General features: G+C 37.8%; 1 protein-coding gene across 4 annotated transcripts in view; it reads right to left on the minus strand.

Annotated features, from left to right (window-relative positions):
- The window catches only part of adgrb3 (adhesion G protein-coupled receptor B3), a 184554-nt gene that overhangs the window by 55094 nt on the left and 109081 nt on the right, over nucleotides 1-20379 (minus strand). For all 4 annotated transcript variants that reach the window (XM_016456522.1, XM_016456525.1, XM_016456523.1 and 1 more), the window contains 6 exons: nucleotides 17968-18069; nucleotides 15900-16006; nucleotides 13541-13735; nucleotides 10706-10774; nucleotides 5622-5730; nucleotides 782-928 (listed from right to left, as the gene is read on the minus strand). In XM_016456522.1, the coding sequence (XP_016312008.1) occupies nucleotides 782-928; nucleotides 5622-5730; nucleotides 10706-10774; nucleotides 13541-13735; nucleotides 15900-16006; nucleotides 17968-18069 (729 nt within the window). The remainder of the gene's footprint in view (nucleotides 1-781; nucleotides 929-5621; nucleotides 5731-10705; nucleotides 10775-13540; nucleotides 13736-15899; nucleotides 16007-17967; nucleotides 18070-20379) is intronic.

Here is a 20379-nt window from a genome sequence, read left to right on the forward strand (position 1 = left end):
TTTTGGATGCGATTAATCGTGATTAATCGTTTGACAGCACTAGTATAAACAGTAATAAAAAAGGAGATATATGGGTGATTCTTCAATTATTCTTCAACTTTACTGTCTGTCTCCAACATAGACTTTAGTATATACAATTAAAAATATTCCTGTAACTGGTTAACCCTAAAGTGTAAACCCATGAATGCAATGTAGTTTTAAATGTTTAATGTTTTAAGTGTTAAAATCTAGTGTGAAATTCTACCTTGCAACAAAAAAATCTCACTTTAAGTGTACAATCAGTATTTTTTAATACCAACTGTAATTAAAGAATCACTTGTGCTACATCAATGTATGCACCATTCTGCAAAAAAGATAGGTCTACCAACTACTATTTCTTCCTACATTCTTTGAACAAATAGGGTTTAAGATTCATTACTTGTTAGAACAAAACAAAATGTCAACATGGTGTGACAAACTCCCTATTCCCTATTAAATAGCATGCCGTTTTTTTCTTGAATTCATTGATGTTATTTCCATAGCGGAAAGAAAATATGTCCAGTGTCAGCCTAAAAAATGCAGTTTGTTGTGATAATTATATAACTTAAAGCATTATTTCTGGAAAAAGATTGTCTATTGGCGTTCACTGACAGCTTGATTCTCATGCTGATGGCCTGCTTTGTTGAATGTAAATGCGCCGAATGAAAACTGGCTTTTACAATCTACTTAATGTAGCCTTATTATACAAGACATAAGATGTTCAGTATCATCAACTTCAACAGTGTAGCATCAAGTACATTACCTGCTGTCTGGGGCACAAAGATTCCTTTAGGAATGACAACTTTGTCTTCTGAGTTTCTGGCCCAGTCCACCATCCCTTTCCGTCCCTTCATGGGAAAGTTAATGTCTGTCATCACAGATACCGCAGGCAGCCTCTGTATGCTTGCAACTAAAAAAAGCACAAGAAAAAACAAGATAAGTGACAGTTTATTCCCCATCCACTTTCAAGACAGGAAATTCATGTCTAACACAAGGTTTGTGACAAAACATACATAATTACATCAATAATGTTTGACTAATTATGCCTATTTATTCCATAATATGTAAAATATATTTTATCAACTAATTAGACTTTTTTTTAAACCCAAGCACAAAACAGTCAAAACAATTAACATCAAACTGCACCGCGATGTCATTTTCATTTTCAGAACTTTATTTTTTAATTTTGCCAGAACTTTTCTAATATTGTTTGGTGTCATTTCAAAGATAAATTACAGCAAAAAAAATTCAGAGTATTCTGGGAAATTAAGTGTTCTTTACGATGGTCCATAAACTGAAATGTTATTTAATAAGAAACAGAGGAAAATAAATGCACATTTCTATTTTGCATTTAAAAAACTACAGTTAATGAATTTCAATGAAAAGCATTCCATTTTAACTGTATTGCCCATTTTCTAAATCAAATTACAATTTTACATAATGTTTGTAACCTTAATTAAAATTCCAGGATTTTTTAATTGAAATTAAAAAATGCCTTTTCCATTTTAATGATGCAAACTCCGGTGCATGACTGATCTCTCCAGCAGAAGAGAGAATTGTCAGGTAATGAGCGTTGAGGTGTAGGTGAGGACCATCCTACAGCGGGCACAGGGTTCTCGTGTGTGTGTGTGTGTGTGTGTGAGAGGAGGAGGAGAGTGGCAGTGCTGCCAGCTGCTGTGTGTGGGGAGCTGGAGGAGGGCATTAGTCACAGGAGCGCACGAGGAAGAACTGAAGAACGGTGGGTGAAGCAGCTCACACGTTAAGCTCTAATACAGCATGAGATCACAGGCCCTTTAGTGATCTTTACATCCATTCAGGCTTCTCTACTCACAGAAGGAATCCTGCTGCATTTACCTGCTGCATGTTATTGCATGTTATGCTATTGCTTGAAGCTGATTATTGGATTAATGCAGTATGTTTTACAAGAAAATTAAATGTTTTAATTCATTGTGCTACTTTCCATTTCATTGTAACTAATTGTAAAATTTACTAGCAATTTCTGAGTGAAAATTGTTTCTACAGATTTTATTTATATATTTTATTTTTTTCAGTTTAGGGTTGCAAAATATACGGCAACTATATAGTTGCAACCCCCCCCCGCCCTCATTTTCGTAGATCCGTGTGAATGGGGATTGTTTTGACAACATTGTAGTCTGTACGCAAAACTTAAAAAAAAATGTGAAGAAAAAACTATTCCTTTTTTAGTAAATCAGTAATTTTTTATCTGCAGAATTCATGCTAATAGTATGGTACTTTTCCTAACATTTTACTTCTCTTCAAAACCAATTTGGATACCTGAGCTAGCTTACTTGTGTAGTTAGGGATGCACAATATTAAAATTGTGGCTGATATAAGCCAGTAATTATTTTTCATCATATAGCAGATAAACAATAAATGCTACCATTTTGTTTACATTTATTAAAATACATTAATTTTTTAATAGTGTTATTAACTTATTAAATTTTTATTTTTTTTTAAATAGACCCAAGATTATCTGGGTAATATACAGTGTACTGCATGCAGTACAGAAGAATTGCATTTCAAATCAAAATGAACAGCCACATTTAAATAAGCAGAAGAGTTTGCACATCAAAAAAGTTGAAGAACAGTGTTGTGGAGTGAAGGTCTCCTCTTATATACACAGGTTCTAATCATCTCCTGCAACAGTGATTTATTCAGTTCGTTTCCCTCTTTGTGTGAGATCTCTTTAGTTGGGATGTGCTCAGAGCTGTTTTCCTGCTCAAGTCTGTGCTGAGACGCTGCTGTGGGTAACGGTCCTCAGGGAACCAAGCCAGGAGGCATCGGCACCTGCGCCCACCTGTAACTAATGAGCTTAATGACTGGATCCTACCGAGGAATAATAGGCCATTTCTGTCATGTCAAAAATTTCAGTGTAATCTCGGCTAAATGTGAAGGTTAGACTATTTATTGGAGTAGACAACAGGGTCTCTCAACTCATCTGAGCAATCAATGCACACAAATCAATGTCCATTAAACACATTAAAAAATCAAATTTCTAGCTTTAAAGAGCTGCAACTAAGACAAAGTCATTGTTTATTCTATGAGCAGACATGCCGCGGAAAAGGGAGCCTCTGCAATCAAGGTTATTTGGCTAAAAGCGGAAGCAACAGTGTGTTGCGTTGACAGAAGGTATTTATTGTGGTGTCAAGAACGTGCTATAAATTTGGCTGGAAATGATGCTGCAATATCTTACTATGACTAGTACAAGCAGTACCGTTTTGTTCTTTTAATCAAAGAGAGCAGACTCTGGCTAAGAGAGTTGTTTAATTTCACTGAATAGGAAATTAAAAAACCTGAAAAAAAAAAAAATGTCAAAATAAGGATTTACTTTATATTTTTGTCATTTTGCCTATAATAGAATGAATAGAAAACAGCATTATGATAAGCATATATATATATATATATATATATAGGCCTATATACATACATGCATACATGCATGCATATACACTATATGCATATCAGCAATGAGCATATTAGAATGATTTCTGAAAAATCAAGGGACATTGAAGGCTGAAATAATGGCTCCTGAAAATTAAAACATATTCAAATAAAATAAAATTAAAATTGTAACAATATTTCACAATATGATTGTTTTAATGCATTAAAAAGTAAAATGTGAGATGATGTGAGACTTCTTTCAAAAACACAAAAATGCACAAAAACTTTAAAAAGTCTTAATTATTCCAAACAATCACCATCACAAAAGCACCGATGTGTTGAACTTGGATTCTGAATTCAATGTTTTGTTCTACAGAACCTTTAAATACATTTCCCCATCTCAATATCACCTCTGAATCTATGTAATGGAGCCTTGATGTAGCTAATACTTTGTCTTGTGTTGAAAAGAACTGAAAGCACCTTTTTACATAAAAAAAACTTTGATATTGAAGCTGCATAATGAAATTACTGGGTCATAAGTTTAAGCAGGACTGCCTGTGGAATTTTAAATGCCATCCTAAGCAAATCCAATGCTTCTAAATAAAGTCCTTTCAAAGTTAGTTTACAATTCATTTAATTTAAATGGCTGGTAATTAGATAATAAAAAGTGGGCTACAAATCAACGGAGACATAATGTCTAAAATAGACATGTGCTTCAGTAATGTTCATGGTTGCCTGAGTGATTTACTAAAGCCTCTTTATGCATCTGTAACTGTAGCAGCAGCTGGAAGATGCAACATCACTCAGTTTCACCTTCAGACTACAAGAAGCAGTTTCAATCACAGGTTTACTTTGCCTTGTCCGTGGCTGACATTAAAATGTTTATAGCTCTCCTGCATCATGATGTTGATGTTCTGGCTGTGCGTTTTATCTTACACACTGAAATGTAGTGGTCATGTCTGAACTGGCTTGATGAAGATTCATTCTTGCCTGGAAAAAACCTCGAAACATCTGTTCTGCGAACATTTTTTTTGTGGTTTCGTTATGTAAATGTGACAGTCAGCAGGTAAATGAATATAAATGACACTTCCATTAATGGGACACAAAATAGGGCCTGAAACTCTTTTATTAAAATGGCCAATGAAAGGTGTTCAACCTTCAACAATCTCAGAAGGTCCAAATTAATATTAAATGAGCTGTTTGGATACAGCCAAGAAGGTCAAGGTCATTAAATTCAATACTTAAACTGCTTTTTAAAAAGTAATGAGACACCAAAGTGCCAAAAAACTATACAAAATCGGATAATGCAATGTATAATTTGATAAGAAATTTTATTTCAGATTTTTGCCCATACTAAGCAAGACTCTAAGCAAGCTTTAAATCTCTGGATATGTCATTGTATTGTACATAACGGCATGGCACCGCAATCCTGTCGATCTTTTATGGCAAGCTACATAAAACAAGTTAACATTAAAAAAGATATCAAAGGTGCCCTTCAATGGAATTACCTTTTTAATGATATTGGGCATAAGCACAATTCCAAACATTATAGACTCTTCTATGTATCTGCTGACGGATAGGAAGGTCATCCTAATCCATTCATTTCATATTTGTTGAGCTCTGCAATTCATGCAGATTGCAATTTCATGGGTCAATGTTCTGTGCGCTCGAATAAAGAGAACTAAGCAAATGTGCTTCATCACCGGAAGCAAAAGCATTTTTTTTTTAGCTATTTAACTTTGATTTTGTTCAAATGACTGGAAGGGAGATCAGTATTCGTGTGCGAGCCGACATTTAGCACTGGATTCCCTTCCGTGACATGGGAGGTTTATGGAAAAATGCATGAGTCATGCTTTATCTTTTAATGGCCCTACTTTATGAACAGAAATAAAAAAAAGCAATCAGGTAAGGGGCCAAAAGATTTTGTTTTTGAAACTGAAAATCAAAGCACGCTGCAATAGATATATATAACAGAACCCAAACACGGAGTCCTCTTTTCCGAGCTGAAATAAGATGAGGCTATTTGCATTAGAATTTAGCACATTAAGTGGAAAGGGCTTGATTTTAATTAACATTATCGACTGGCAGTTGTTTGCCCCCCTCCATGCACCATTTATCCTCAATTACTGGCGACACATAGAACTGATGGGAAGAGTCAGGAAGACGAGTGGCTGGTGGGAGGGTTTCTGCGGCTCTCTTACCCAGGTTTCCTGTCATCAGGTAGGCATTGTGGAAGTCTTTCATTCCCAGCCCGACGATGTGGATGAACTCTTCAATGACCTGCATGAGCTCCACAGACCCTGGGTAAATCTGGGAAAAGACAATCATAGGGGACAAATGAGAGAAATGTTACTCTATTTGCGAATGAATATCAAACACAGATACAAATCTGATGGATTTTAGATGGATTTGAAATCCAATTTTATATTTAAAGAAATTAAATCCAAGTTTTTTGTGTCAAATTTGAAGGTTTAAAAGGATATAGCTAAAAGATGACTAAAATGAAAGAACCAATGATAAAAGACATCCAGAACGAACGACAGAATAAATGCTAGTCCAAAACTTTACAAACGAATAAATAAACAACAGAATGATAGATAGAACGATAGATAGAACGAAAGATAGAACGACAGACAGACAGACAGACAGACAGATAGATAGATAGACAGATAGATACATAGATAGATAGATAGATAGATAGATAGATAGATAGAACAAAATTATAGAACGATTAATAGAACAATAGATAGAACGATATGATAGAACGATAGAATGTTAGAACGTTATAGACAGACAGAGAGACAGACAGACAGACAGACAGACATAGATAGATAGATATAGATAGATAGATAGATAGATAGATAGATAGATAGATAGACAGACAGACAGAAAGACAGACAGACAGACAGACAGATAGATAGATAGATAGATATTTTAGATGGATTTGAAATCCAATTTTATATTTAAAGAAATTAAATCCAAGTTTTTTGTGTCAAATTTGAAGGTTTAAAAGGATATAGCTAAAAGATGACTAAAATGAAAGAACCAATGATAAAAGACATCCAGAACGAACGACAGAATAAATGCTAGTCCAAAACTTTACAAACGAATAAATAAACAACAGAATGATAGATAGAACGATAGATAGAACGAAAGATAGAACGACAGACAGACAGACAGACAGACAGATAGATAGATAGACAGATAGATACATAGATAGATAGATAGATAGATAGATAGATAGATAGAACAAAATTATAGAACGATTAATAGAACAATAGATAGAACGATATGATAGAACGATAGAATGTTAGAACGTTATAGACAGACAGAGAGACAGACAGACAGACAGACAGACATAGATAGATAGATAGATAGATAGATAGATAGATAGATAGACAGACAGACAGAAAGACAGACAGACAGACAGACAGATAGATAGACAGAACGATAGATAGATAGCAGACAGACAGACAGACAGACAGACAGACAGACAGATAGATAGATAGATAGATACACAAAATGATAGAACGATTAATAGAACAATAGATAGAACAATATGATAGAACGATAGAATGTTAGAACATTAGAACAATAAAACGATAGATAGAACGATAGATAGATAGAACGATAGATAGACAGAACGATAGAACGATAGAACGATAGATAGAACGATAGATAGATAGATAGATAGATAGATAGATAGATAGATAGACAGCAGTCAGCCTAGTAAAAGCACTCCGACCGACTCTTTTGGAGGGAGAATATACAGACTTTTTAAAGGGCACATCCTCTGTATCTCACACTTTAGAGCCCTGCATCCTGTCTGCTCAGTCCTTCACAAAGACAAACTCATGCAGCAGAGTGATTGTGCAGGGCTCAGAGCCTCTCTAGAGGACCAGCCATCAGTGTCAGAGCAAATGTGGTGGAGGAATTCAGGCCTGTGGCTCACCGCCTCCCGATTCCACAGCCTCAGCCTGTCAAAGTACCTGCTCTCTTTCAGTCAATAGCATCACGCTCTGCTGATCCAATCCTTGACCTTCAGGTGTCTGAACTCGGCTATTTACATCTGCCATCACTCTGAAAGTCTGAAAGATCTTTAGAGGGAACAGAAGGGCTAGGAGAACTTTTATCAGGAGCAGGCCTTTTTTTTTCAGACTCATTAACTGGATATTTAAGAATAAAAATATTCAGTTAATCATTATTTAAAGTCAACTATTAAATGGCACTATTTTATTCATTAAGTGGAATCAAATGGTGAGAAGAGAGGGGTTGAAATGTAAGAGGGATTCATGATGTCACACAATTTATTTTTATTTATTTATTTTGAATAGTGTGCATCAATAAAAATGGGTAACTTTTTTATCAGTAGTTAATGATAACTAACATGAACTAACAATGATCATTGATATTTTTACAGCATTTAACCTTTGTTAATACAAATTTTAATGTTCAAGTTAGTATATATCTATATATTTTTATATCATTATTATAATGTAATATAACTTTTAAAAAATGTATTACTAAATGTCGATATTAACATTAAGATTAAGAAATGCTGTAGAAGTATTGTTCCCATTAACTAATGTAGTTAAATATGTTAACAAATGAAACCTTACAGCAAGGTTGTGTGATCTTTGTCAGTGTTGTTAATAAAAAAATTGTAAAAAATGACAAAAACATAACTGAAAATATAAAAATAAAAGCTAATTAGAAATGTCAAAAACAAAACAAAACACTACAATACTATATAAATAATACTAAAATAACACTGCACTGTTTGCTATACTAGTTTAATCAAGACTTTCTCATGCCAAGTTGTCTTAACCCCTTTACCCAGCAGATTTACAGTATGGATTTACATGCCATATGACACTGTGCTTCCTATTTCTCTCATCTCATTAGCATCTGAACCCCCTCTCCTCGTGACAACAAACAAAGCACAGAAACACATTGCAGCCAATCTGCAAAAGACACAAAATAAAAAAATAAATTAAAACGCGGGTGCAGAGAAATAGCACTGAGTGACATTTCATAATTAGCACCCTTAGTGAGGTGCAGAAACAGGGCGATGGAGTCACATATCTAATAATCCCCCTGGCAGGAGTCGGGCTCTGCATTCGCATGGGGGCCGATCTTGGGCCAAGCCAATCAGACAGGCTGCAGACGGGCAGAGAGATGCTGAGGGCCCATCCCCCCCTCGGCCAGACTGCTGGGGGACAGCAGAGAGCATCCCTCTCCATGGCAACAGCGCTGGGCTGCTGAAGTGTGCAGGGAAGACAGTAATGCGGGAAATGGCCGAGGCTGACGGCCATTAGATGAACCAGCACTGCTGCTGCACTGAGTGTCATGCAAATACAATAAATTGTGCTGTCATATATATTCTTTACTGTCATATATTTTCTGCACTGGTGCACTCTTCTGCTATATAGATTTTAGCCATAAGTCACAAGTATATCCAACTAACAGGCATGAACATAGCGCATTTACTCCAAAATACAAAGGCAACTTCCTTTGCTAACATTTTTGGTGATGGAATATTATATTATAAAAGCTATTAATATTATATATTTAACTAAATTCATTTTCAAGGATTATACATATTTATATGTATAATATAAATACAAATTTTGTGTTATACATATATGTGTGTGTTAAATGTACAGTTACAGCTTTTATAATCAAATCAAATCTGATCTAATCTAATAATATTTTAATTTATTTTTTATTAATATAATTTATCATTACTATTCCGCTATACAGAATAGGATCTTTTATACTATACTTCAAAAGGCAATTTCCTTGACTGGCAGAAAAGTACCAATAATGCAAAATAATGCTAAATGTTTTTTGGTTATGTTATTTTATATTATAGCTATTAATATCATATATTTAACTAACTTTTCACGTGTGTGTGTTTGTGTGTGTGTGTGTGTGTACAGTATGTATGTATAATATAATATAACATTTTCACATATATTTTATATGTATTTACTATTATTATTTCGTATCTTATAGACTAGAATATGAAAGTAACTTTATCTCACTATTATCTACAAGCAGACAGCAGACCATCAGTTATTGAAACTAATGAACCTCATGTTCTTCTTTATTTTAAGCTGCGAATTTGCGAGGCAAGTCAAAGCTTCTTCTCTTAAGCACTTCCTTTAAAACTTTCCCCCTCCTTTGCCTGAACAGCACAGACTGCCATGAATCTGAGGTGTGAACTCTAGACTGGCAATCAAAGCTCAGGCGAGCTGACTCTAAAGAAGACAAGACAGACAGACAAGATCAAATCCTGGGTGATCTTTAAACGTCAGGGCTTTCTAAGGTCAATCATTTGACAGAGCCGGTGACAAGCGTCTCAGAAGTCCTTTAATGATTTGAAGAGCTTGAAGATTCAATCTGTGACAAAGCAGAGGAGGAACATGAATGGAAAACGGGAGTCCGTCTGCTCCGGGGACCGTTCTAACCAGGCAAAACACCTTCGGCAAAACAAGCAACCGGCTACGTGACCTGATCTCCGAACACACTCCTGACTTAAAAACATATCGTTTTTGTCTTTAAAAGCCTTGTGACACTGCCCTACTGTAAACCCCATTAAAGCGCTAATTCGCTTGACACCCGGCACCCCGCTCCGCTCAAGGACTCGTGTTTTACCAGAACTCGGGTGAAAACATTAGACGAAGGAGCTCCAAAGCAGCTTACATTTGACAGACAGTAACATTACCACAGTCTGCTTAAGATGCATTACCAGTTCAGGCTTAAAGGAAAGAAAGAAACATTTAATACACTCAATTTGGTTCAGAGCAATAATAATGCAGTTGGAGATTTTGTTTGAGTTTCTAAAGAACATTCAGCTTGTTGAAGTCCAAATCCCTCAGGCTGCTTTTACACTGTCTCTCAGAGAGTGAGAGAAGACAATGCCGTCACCGCTGACGGAAAGCATAAGAGCTGGACATATGCTGCCAATGTTGCTGCCACCAAGTGGATGCAGTGGATATTGCAAATGTCCTTCCACCAATCAGCACAGCAGGGAGGTCGGTATTTGGTAGAGAAGGTTTGATTTGACGCAGCCCTGGCCTGTGGAGACAGGCACCTCTTTGACCTGACAATTACCTAAAGCATCTGCAACGGTGATGGCAATCGATTCGCTGAGGGCTCATCACACAATATACAGCCGCAGAGTGATACACAACACCAGATACTCTCTGCGATGTGACCATAATAAAGCAATCTCGACCCCGAAGCTTCAAAAACACTCGTTCACAATGTTCAGACCCACCTGTTGTGCGTCTTCCCACTTTTCTCTGTTCTCCTCTTCCAGGAGATTGCTGATGATCTGAAAAAAATTCTGTGGAGAGAAGAAATTTAGTTAGTAAAACGCTGCTGTCACAGGAACAGGCTGGTAACATTATTTTGGGATACAGTTGTGATCACATTTCAGTCAATATATAATTTCTATAGTTTGAAAAGTATAAATTTCAACGTGAATTGCAACCCATTTTACACCCAAACTTCAGCAAATATATGAGTAAAATAGGAAACTGAACTTAAAAAGTAGGTGTTATATACCAATAAAAAAAAAAGGTAAGATGCTTTTTAAAAACAAGAATTTTACTTCCGAAATGCAGCATATTTATGAGTAAAACAGGATATTGAACCTGAAAAGTAGGCGTTACATAACAGAGTAAAACAAAAACTAAAAAAAAACATTATAATACATTATTGTCCTTAAAAATTACAATGCATTATAATGCATGATATAAACATGAATATGATTTTTAATCATGTATTTTAAAGAAATGTGCTTTTAAAAGAATATAAATTTAAAGGAATTAAAACTGTATGATAACTATGGCTTTAACTATACATGACAACATTAAAAACAGATTCTGAGATGTATTATTAGGCATTATGAATGACTAAATTAATTCAGAACAACCTCATAATACATTTTAGAAAATTTTGTGTGTACATGCACAGTACCCACAGGATAATATTCTGCTTGTCAAGGACTATATACTATAAGGGAAGGATAATGTTTAATGAATTTGCATAATAAAACACTATTTGTGGCCTTGATATATTTTTATTATGAAGCATTAAAAAAGCAATAATGTACTTGAGGCTCTGCCATTGTGAGAATTTAGCTGTGACTGTATTCATAAAAATAGCACAGCTTCTTGTACCTACTGCTTAAGTAGATACAAATATTAAATTGACTTTAAATTGAAATTTTACATAGCCCTTGAAAAAGCAAACTAGAAATGTTCATATCTTGAATGTTTGAGGGAAAAAATCTACTCAGTGTTCCCTGAAAAGGCAATAATGAAGAATCTCCCTTGCATTTCAGAAGTCTAAACAAACAGTGTCTCGAGGAATTACACCGAGGATCACAGCACTGATTTACAGGGAGATGATGGGATATGTCCAGCGGTCTCGGCTCTAAAACACACCTGGGATTTCCTGCTGCTTTCAATTCAGGGATTGGTTGATCTTTCCTAAGCACTCGAATGTGCACAGAATTAAAGGGGAAGAACAGAGAGCGTCGGTTGAGTTTGAAGGCGCTTGGGAGAGCTGTCTACTCCAACACTGGAAAGAGAGCTGATGTTTGCTGCGGTGACTGGGCTGAATGAGATATCCAGCTGGACGTGTGCCTGTCTTTTTTTGTTTGCTGCTCTGCCTCTGTGCCACGGAAGGCAGGAGAGAGGCAGTGTCTTGGCTCCGGCACGCTTGTTTTTCTACTTGAATGCTTATGCTCCCTCTGGTGGTAATGCGTCCACTTAAACACAGCATTAATACGTTCCAAAACACACAACCCACCCCGGCACACATGCATGGGGAGGAGGGGCCGCTCCGGTTCACATCAGGGCTTAGATAAAACCTCCTACACCAACCCGACACACAAACATACACAAAATCACATTACACTCCGTATTATGTAAAAACAACCAGATTCTCACAAACAGGTCATGAGAAATCGGTTTATTTGGGCATTGGGAAGGTTATGACAAGGCTTCGAGATAGAATGAGATAGACTTAGTGACTATCTCTTATCAGCAGCTGGCGCACGGTGTCACAATCCCATAAGCTCTCTGTGAGGGGCAAGAGCGCCGAGATATTTATCAGTCACGGTGCCAAGTAGTGACATTGCCATTTTGAAGGTGCTGTAAGTGATTGGAGATATTTTACTAACTTCCGCCATTTTGCTAACTTCAACCAAATACCTAGAATATCTTGAGAAACCTGTCAGTATTCCCATTCATCTCGACGGCAGTTCCTTGACTAGAACGTCACCCTCCAGAAACATGTGACTGGCATGCTGCTATCTCTGCTCACAGGCATTCTGTTCTGGAGATATGCATTTTAGAGCCAATCACATTGCCATGTGACTATCCTGAGTTGTAATGTCAGAGAAAGCAAAGTGGGAAAAATATAGTTGCACTTATTTTTAACCCATTTTAATGCATTTAATAACCCTTTAAAACATCTATATCATATAATGAAATATTTACAATTTATTTTACCTTTCAAACCTTTTGGGTGAGTATAATTTTTTAATGTTTTTTGGAAAAAAAAAAGTCACCAAGTCTGCATTTATTTGATCAAGAATGCAATAAAAACAGTAAAATTGTAAATGATTAAAATAAATGTATTTATTTCTGTGCCGGCAAAGCTGAATTTTTAGCAGCCATTAATCCAGTCTTTAGTGTCACATGATCCTTCAGAAATCATTCTAATATTCAAATTTTCTGCTCAAGAAGCATTTCTTAATATTAGCACAGCTGAAAACAATTGTGTTGGAAGCCATAATATATTCTTTGATTAATATAAAGTTCAAAATAACAATTTATTTGAAATATCATCTTTTGTACCATTATAAATGTCTTAATTGTCACTTTGGATTGATTTAATGCATTCTTGGTGGATAAAAGCATTCATTTTTTTCTAAAAAATTAAAATCTCTTTGACCCCAAACCTTTGACCCGTAGTGTATGTCGCTTGCAAAAAAAAAGACCTAAGACAAATTAATTTACCACAATGCCTAAATGAAATGAGCTATAAGATGTATATAACCATGGAGGTTAACAAGAAACCAGATTATTTTCTCTCTTACCTGAACGTCATCAGAAGAGGGTTCATAACTGGCCCTTTTGAAGGTGTCTGTGACGTTTCGAAGAATCTCCACTGAAGAGAGAAGGTCACCTGCGTAGAAATTGCGTCTTTGGGTGAGGTCCAGGAGGACCTTCGTAACCTGGGACATGCCATCTCCTGCCAGATTCCTCTGACCTTTAGCAAGGTGCCCCTGGACCTAAAGAAAGACACAGGGAAAGAGACTGGGTTCTGTGTGTCCTTCAAAGACTGTAACACTAACAGAACACTAACAGAAAGTTGTAATATAAAGAACTATCGTTAGTATTTAAAGGTGAAGTGTGTAATTCCTCAAGCAACATTAAACAAACTGTTTATAGAATGATGTTTCTCAAACACTGTCCTGTCTGATATAGGCTGGATGTGTAGATAGTCCCACCCCAAAATAATGCCGTTGGTTGATGCAGTATTGCTATGTTGGACTGATCAAGATGCTCTAACAGAACAATTTTGTTCTGAACACGTTTTGATACTTTGATATAGGAAATTAAAACATTTTAGACTTAAAATATTATGCAGTCTTTACATTTTCAGAAGAAAATATGAGTGGTTTGCCTACCCTGTTGAAAAAACAGCATATGCTGGTTAGGTATGTTTTGAAGCATGATAGGTATGTTTTGGCAGCTGGTTTGAGCTGGTCCTTAGTTGGTCATGAGCTGGTTTAAGCTGGTCATGTGCTGGTCCTAAGCTGGTCATGTGCACATCCTAAGCTGGTCCTAAGCAACTTGCTCCTGCTCAGGACCAGCTCATAACCAGCTTATAACCAGCTCAGGACCAACTAAGGACCAGCTCAAACCAGCTGCCATACTTCAAAACATACCTAACCAGCATATGCTGTTTTTTTCAGCAGGGTACGCAAAATTTTAAGGTGTTCTCAGTGGTTTTACTGTAGCTTGTTGCTATGCAGTTGATGAGTTGTTTTAAACGGTTTAGCCTCTGGCTACAGTTGCCAAGCTGTTCTAAACGGTTTTAAGCCTGTTGTGTTCTAGGTGGTTTTAGGCCATTTCTATGCAGTTGGCATGGTGTTCTAGATGGTTTTAACCTGTTGATAAGAGGTTGCTATAGGTGCCTGCTTAGTCAAAAAAGTTAAAAAAGGGTTAACTATTTTAAATGGTAATACTATTTCATTACAATTAGAACAGAAATGATTGGTTTACTGTATTTTTGATCAAATAAATGCAGCCTTGTTGAGCATAAGAGTTTTTGAATGTTTTTTAAAACACATTAAAAATCGTACCAACCACAAATGTTTGAACAGTAGTGTACAACTCAGTGGTTCCCAACCCTGGTCCTGGAGGCACCCCAACACTGCATATTTTGCATGTCTCCTTGATCAAACACACCTGATTCAGGTCATCAGCTCATTAGTAGAGACTCCAAGACCTGAAATTGGTGTTTCAGAGAAAGGAGACATGCAAAATGTGCAGTGTTGGGGTGCCTCTAGGACCAGGGTTGGGAACCACTGGTATAACTAACTCAATTTTAAGCTGGGATAGGAGCATCAAAAAAATGACACACTTCACCTTTAAGCAACAGACCAATGAACAAACATGCATAAGTCACGCAGACATGATGTCATACACACTGACTCAAAGAAAGAGGCTAAAGTGTGCAGACAGAAGAATGTGTGTGTCTGTGTGTGTGAGGGGGGGTCAGGTTTTGCCTGGACTGAGAAGACCAAAAGCCCCACCAGGATAGTAAAACCTGACCAGCCAGCAGATCTCACAAGGGAAATGACTTAATAAAAATAATAAATAATGCCTTAATTAAATTATTAACAGGCAAAAAGGTGTAAGAGCTAGGGGATAGAAAATATCATTACCTCAGTATAAAGCCAATACAAGTCAAAGGAAAGTCCCTTACCATGCTTTTCTGTGTGTGTGTGTGTGTGTGTGTGTGTGTGTGTGTGTGTGTGAGAGAGAGAGAGAGATGTACCCAAAAGCTTGGAAATAACACAAAGTATTGCATTTGAGAAAGACTGAGAAAAGAGGAAGCTGAAAACAAAAAGAGTGAAAATCATTCATTCGTGTCGAGCAGATGCGCTCCCAGAAAAAGCTCCGGTGGAGCTGGAACAACAATCTCCAAGATTTTACAGGAAATTAGAGCGAGTCCTCCATTAACTCAGGGTCTCAAAAACTGCAATACTAGCGGTTTAATTTGCCTTTCCGATGATAGCAGTTTATCTTGCAGACCTGCGTGGTGGTCTGGGGTGCCGGGTGGGGAGGTACGGGTGGAAATATTTTGGGTGATTGTGACGACTGCAGGGGTAATTTATGGCACGTCACAAACAGAAGCAGAGCGCAGGAAGCTGACTTTGCACCTACTGATTGCTGCAAGTATCTGTATTCATTTGCAATGCATCGAGCGTAGCTGGGCTGCTCCCAATAGGCCACCCCGCGGTGATCCAGTGAGCAGCGTCGACTAGTGGTGCCTGCAAAGAAGGAGGAGGTAGTAGAGAGAGATACAGAGACAGAGACAGAGACAGAGAAGGGGTTTATACTTGTTCTTGTAAGTCTTTTTTCCTTTTTCATTCTACCTGCCAGCCCACACATCTTTCAGCGAGAGGATAAAAGCAGCAGCCTTCATCATCATCTAGATGAGGATGTTGCCAGATCACATGCGCCTCACATGTGCCACTGCAGTATATGCGTGCGAACAAACCAAACTGTAATTACGTGTTTTAAAGAACTGGTCGTAATTCCCACTCACAGAATTATGATGTTAACTGATGCCAGCTGTAATGCACCAATTTGACTTTTTTGTTTTTGACGACTGCGAACCGAACCCTGCAACCTGAGATATCAACAAGACTGCCGCCCACACTTGGGAGAGAATAAACAAATGCACAAAATTCCTCGCCTCCGATCCGTCAGAGCGTGTCCTACACGTATCGTCTCACATTAAGACGCGTCCTTGCCTTTGGAACACCTCACCACACCCACCCGCACCCCTCTACCACACACGTCTTATCTGCTCTCGTTCCAACACGGTTCCACCGCCTGCTACCCAGCCAGCAGCGAAACCTCGGCCCACCTGAGACGCAGCTGCAGCCAGCCGCCTGCCCTCAAGCTGAGGCATCCAAGCAGGGACATCCAGCCCACAGTTCACGGAAAACTCCCACAGAGCAGGATCAAAGCGGACGTTCTCAGAACTCACCATTAAAACGCATGCCGCCACTGAGGGGCCTAACCAGATTTAATCTCACACAAACACGTAAAGATCACACAAACATCGTCCAATTGTGTTTGCGCACAAAATAGGACAACGCAAAAGTGAAAAGTTCTCATCCAGCATGTTTTATAGCCAATCATTCTTAATTAATCATTCCCTAAAAGCTTCAGCTACTTCCAACTGTTTGATTTTTGTTGCTTTCATTTGTTTTTGTTGGAGTTTAATTTAATTCCAGCCTCATAATGAATGAAGATTTTCCAGCATTTCATGGTGTCAGATCCCACTCCAGTGCTTTTGCACGACCTGAAATTTCAACGTGGGTTATGTGGAAAACAAACAATGTAAATCTAACTAATTCCACCCACGGGTTGACACACTGTCTCTTTTATGTATAAATTATATAATTAAATGTTCTCAACCCAAAATAAAAAAAAAAATACAAAAGTACACACGGGCCTATGGCGGCAGTCCACCCACATATTGAAATATATTCACAAAAGACATTAATCCATCTATACATGCATTTGCAGTCAGCCTCTGCTCGCCTAGTTCTAGTTATGCCGGACTGTTCGCTGTTATCTCTGAGTCCGTGCTGCCTGCATTTTTTATTTTTCCTCCAGCACCTGCTCTTTCAAGGACACTGTAGTGACATTGAAGAGCATCTTCACAACAGGAGATAGCAGGAGGTTACAGAAATTCAGTACAGCACCTTCTGCCATTTTCAGACCACAATCAGTAAGACTCACACCTCGGACCGATCCGAGGAGAGAGAGAGAGAGAGAGAGAGAGAGAGAGAGAGAGAGAGAGAGAGAGAGAGAGAAAGGGGACACCTCTATATTATATCTCAAAGATGGGGAAACTCTTTTTTTATATTTTCTCCCTTTACGCTGCAGAAAGCGGCCCCGCAAAGATGTTGACAAAACGCTGGAGGGTTCAATGGTATGCAAATGACAAAAATCTCTAGGTACACACGGCATAAGCCATTTAAAGGCAGTCGCAGCAGTGCTGAACATACTAGTGAGAAACATTTGTCATCATAGCCTTCTGAATTTATGAATAATTTCAACATCATTGCATTGCAAAAGAAAAGCTGCACAAAAAACATAAGCTGTGCTCTTTTTCTTTCTTTTGAAAGCATCTATGATGCCATTCTATTCTTCCTTTGTGTCTTTGTGTTTGGCTGAGTGCTCTTCAACCACTGACTGTCGTGGCTTTTCTTACCCGTGGCGTTGGGAGGACACCTGTTGAAGGCCAGTTCCCCAGAGGGAGTTCTTCTCCACAGCATGGACACAGCATAATCCTCCGGGCATATTTCATAAGGAGCTATGGTTCAGGAATAAAATGTAGACACACTTTTAAAAGAAATTTTAAAAATTGTTTGCATTATTATTTAAAGAACATTAGAAAGATTACAAGTAATTGATGGTGGAGAATGGGGGAAATGGATCAGAATATAATGCAAGCCAATTTTAATTTGACATTGCCCACATATAAATGCCACAGAATTTTTGGTCATATAAATGCTGCAATATAATATAAGGAAGTAAAACTGTATTTCTAATGCACATATATTATATTATATTATATTATATTATATTATATTATATTAAGATTATGGGAATGATAAATTCAGTCAACATTATGAGATTCTATAACTGTCCTTGTAACAAACCTATGCATGTATGAAAATGCATGTAGATGCATGAACAAAGCATCGTTTCCATGGAAATGGTTTCTAATAGATGAGAAAAGCATGACTTTATTTATGTGACATTAAATATCCATTACTCGTGAAAATTGTGTTGACCATTCCTCGCTGGAAAATACAATTATGGTATATGTTCATTATTTCTCACACGAATAATGATTCGGTGCAGAAAAAAGGACATGGATTTCTGAATGGAAAAGATAATTATCCTTGCATCCGTCTCTCATTCACCCCTCTCTGCCCATTCTGACATAATTGACTCTTGGGGTTCAATTATTTGCAGGTTACCTGGGCAACGCTGCTCGCTGCATCTGCGGACCTTGCGGACCTCGCCTTCGCATGGCTGCCCCGTGACCGCCAACCCCTGGCAAACACGTACCCTCCGCTGCCACCGCTGCCAACAGGACTTAGAACACCCACTCCACGGAGCCCAAGCGTTCCACTGTCCGTTAGCTGAAAGACAGATACAGGCGTTGAACAAAATAGTGTGAACACCTACAGTAGAAAATGGGCAAAATGTATTTGTTGAAGTGTTTTACCACCATTTGCCTTTAATACAGCTTCCAACCTTCTTAGAATAGATTAATACAACGTTTGAACAGTGTCCAGTAGAATTTAATTTATCAGAACAAATGCCAGTTACTTCAGAATTGTTAGAGGACTGGGAATCAGCTTCTTTCTCTTTTCTCCAAAACTGGCCACAATAATTTAATAATAATTAAGTCAGGTATTGAGATGGCCAGGGTAGATGTTGAAATTAATCTTGGTGCTCCAGCTGCACAGATTTTATGATCATGACACTATCATTTTCGTATTTTAGCAGTGGTGTCTGTGATTAGAGTTTCCTTCGTGGATGGTAGCTTTGTAAAGTTCTCTATGGTCCGTTTTTGTGGAAACAGGGTCTTCAAGGTGAATATTGAGGTTTGCTGTCACTTGGCTGCAGTAGTTCTGTTCTGTTTGGACACAATCCTTCTAAATGGTCGATGGTTCCTATCATTCACCTTCACCCATTCATTTTTGCCCATTATTCTTCTTTGCTGATGAAATCTTGACATGCTTTTTGTACACAGTCAAAAAAAAATGTAAAGACTGTTGTTCTTAAAGGGGTCATATGATGCTATTTAAAGATCATTATTTTGTGTATTTGGTGTAACAGAATATGTTGACATGCTTTAATGTTCAAAAAACACATTTTTCAAATACTGTACATTATTGTAGGTCCTTTATGCCCCGCCTCTCTCAAACACGTCGTTTTCAACAAAGGCCCCTCCTTTGACAAGCGCAGTCTGCTCTGATTGGCCAGCTGACCCAGTGCATTGTGATTGGCCGAACACCACAAGCACGCGTCGGAAATGTAACGCCCCTTACCATAATCGCGAGCGTCAGTTTTCAAAGTAAATATCAAGACAGTTAATAATGTCGTTAGTTTTACCATCAGTTCAAGCCCGAAAGGGCAACAGAGTCGCGTGACAGACAGAGTGATGATGCAGTACACAAGCAGCGATTAAGAGCTGACGTGCTATGATTTCAGACAGGCAGTTCACTCTCCTGTGATGTGACCCTGTTCCCCTCACACACACGACGCGTTACTCTGCGCTGCGCAAAACTCTGCATTCGAACAGTCAATAGCAAATACTTAAACTAATAACAAAACATACTTACAGTCGCTGATTCAGAAGCGCCAGATTGTCATAGCAAAGTCAGAATTACCTCCTCTCCTAGGTTCACGAAACGGTCGTCCATAAAATGCATTGCTGTTCTGTTGTAAGTAATCTTAAAGATTCCTAAATGCATCTACTTTCGGAAGGCCAAATAAAGTGCTTTTGCTTTCGCACTGAAACACACAACGTCTCTCTGACATGGCTGCTTCAACACTAACTGCGGTTACTGAAACCACGCCTTCTTTCTTTGCGTGCACATTTGGG

Source organism: Sinocyclocheilus anshuiensis, unplaced genomic scaffold (assembly GCF_001515605.1).
Source record: "Sinocyclocheilus anshuiensis isolate Anshui unplaced genomic scaffold, SAMN03320099.WGS_v1.1 scaffold407, whole genome shotgun sequence".
In the NCBI taxonomy this organism is placed as follows: Eukaryota; Metazoa; Chordata; class Actinopteri; order Cypriniformes; family Cyprinidae; genus Sinocyclocheilus; species Sinocyclocheilus anshuiensis.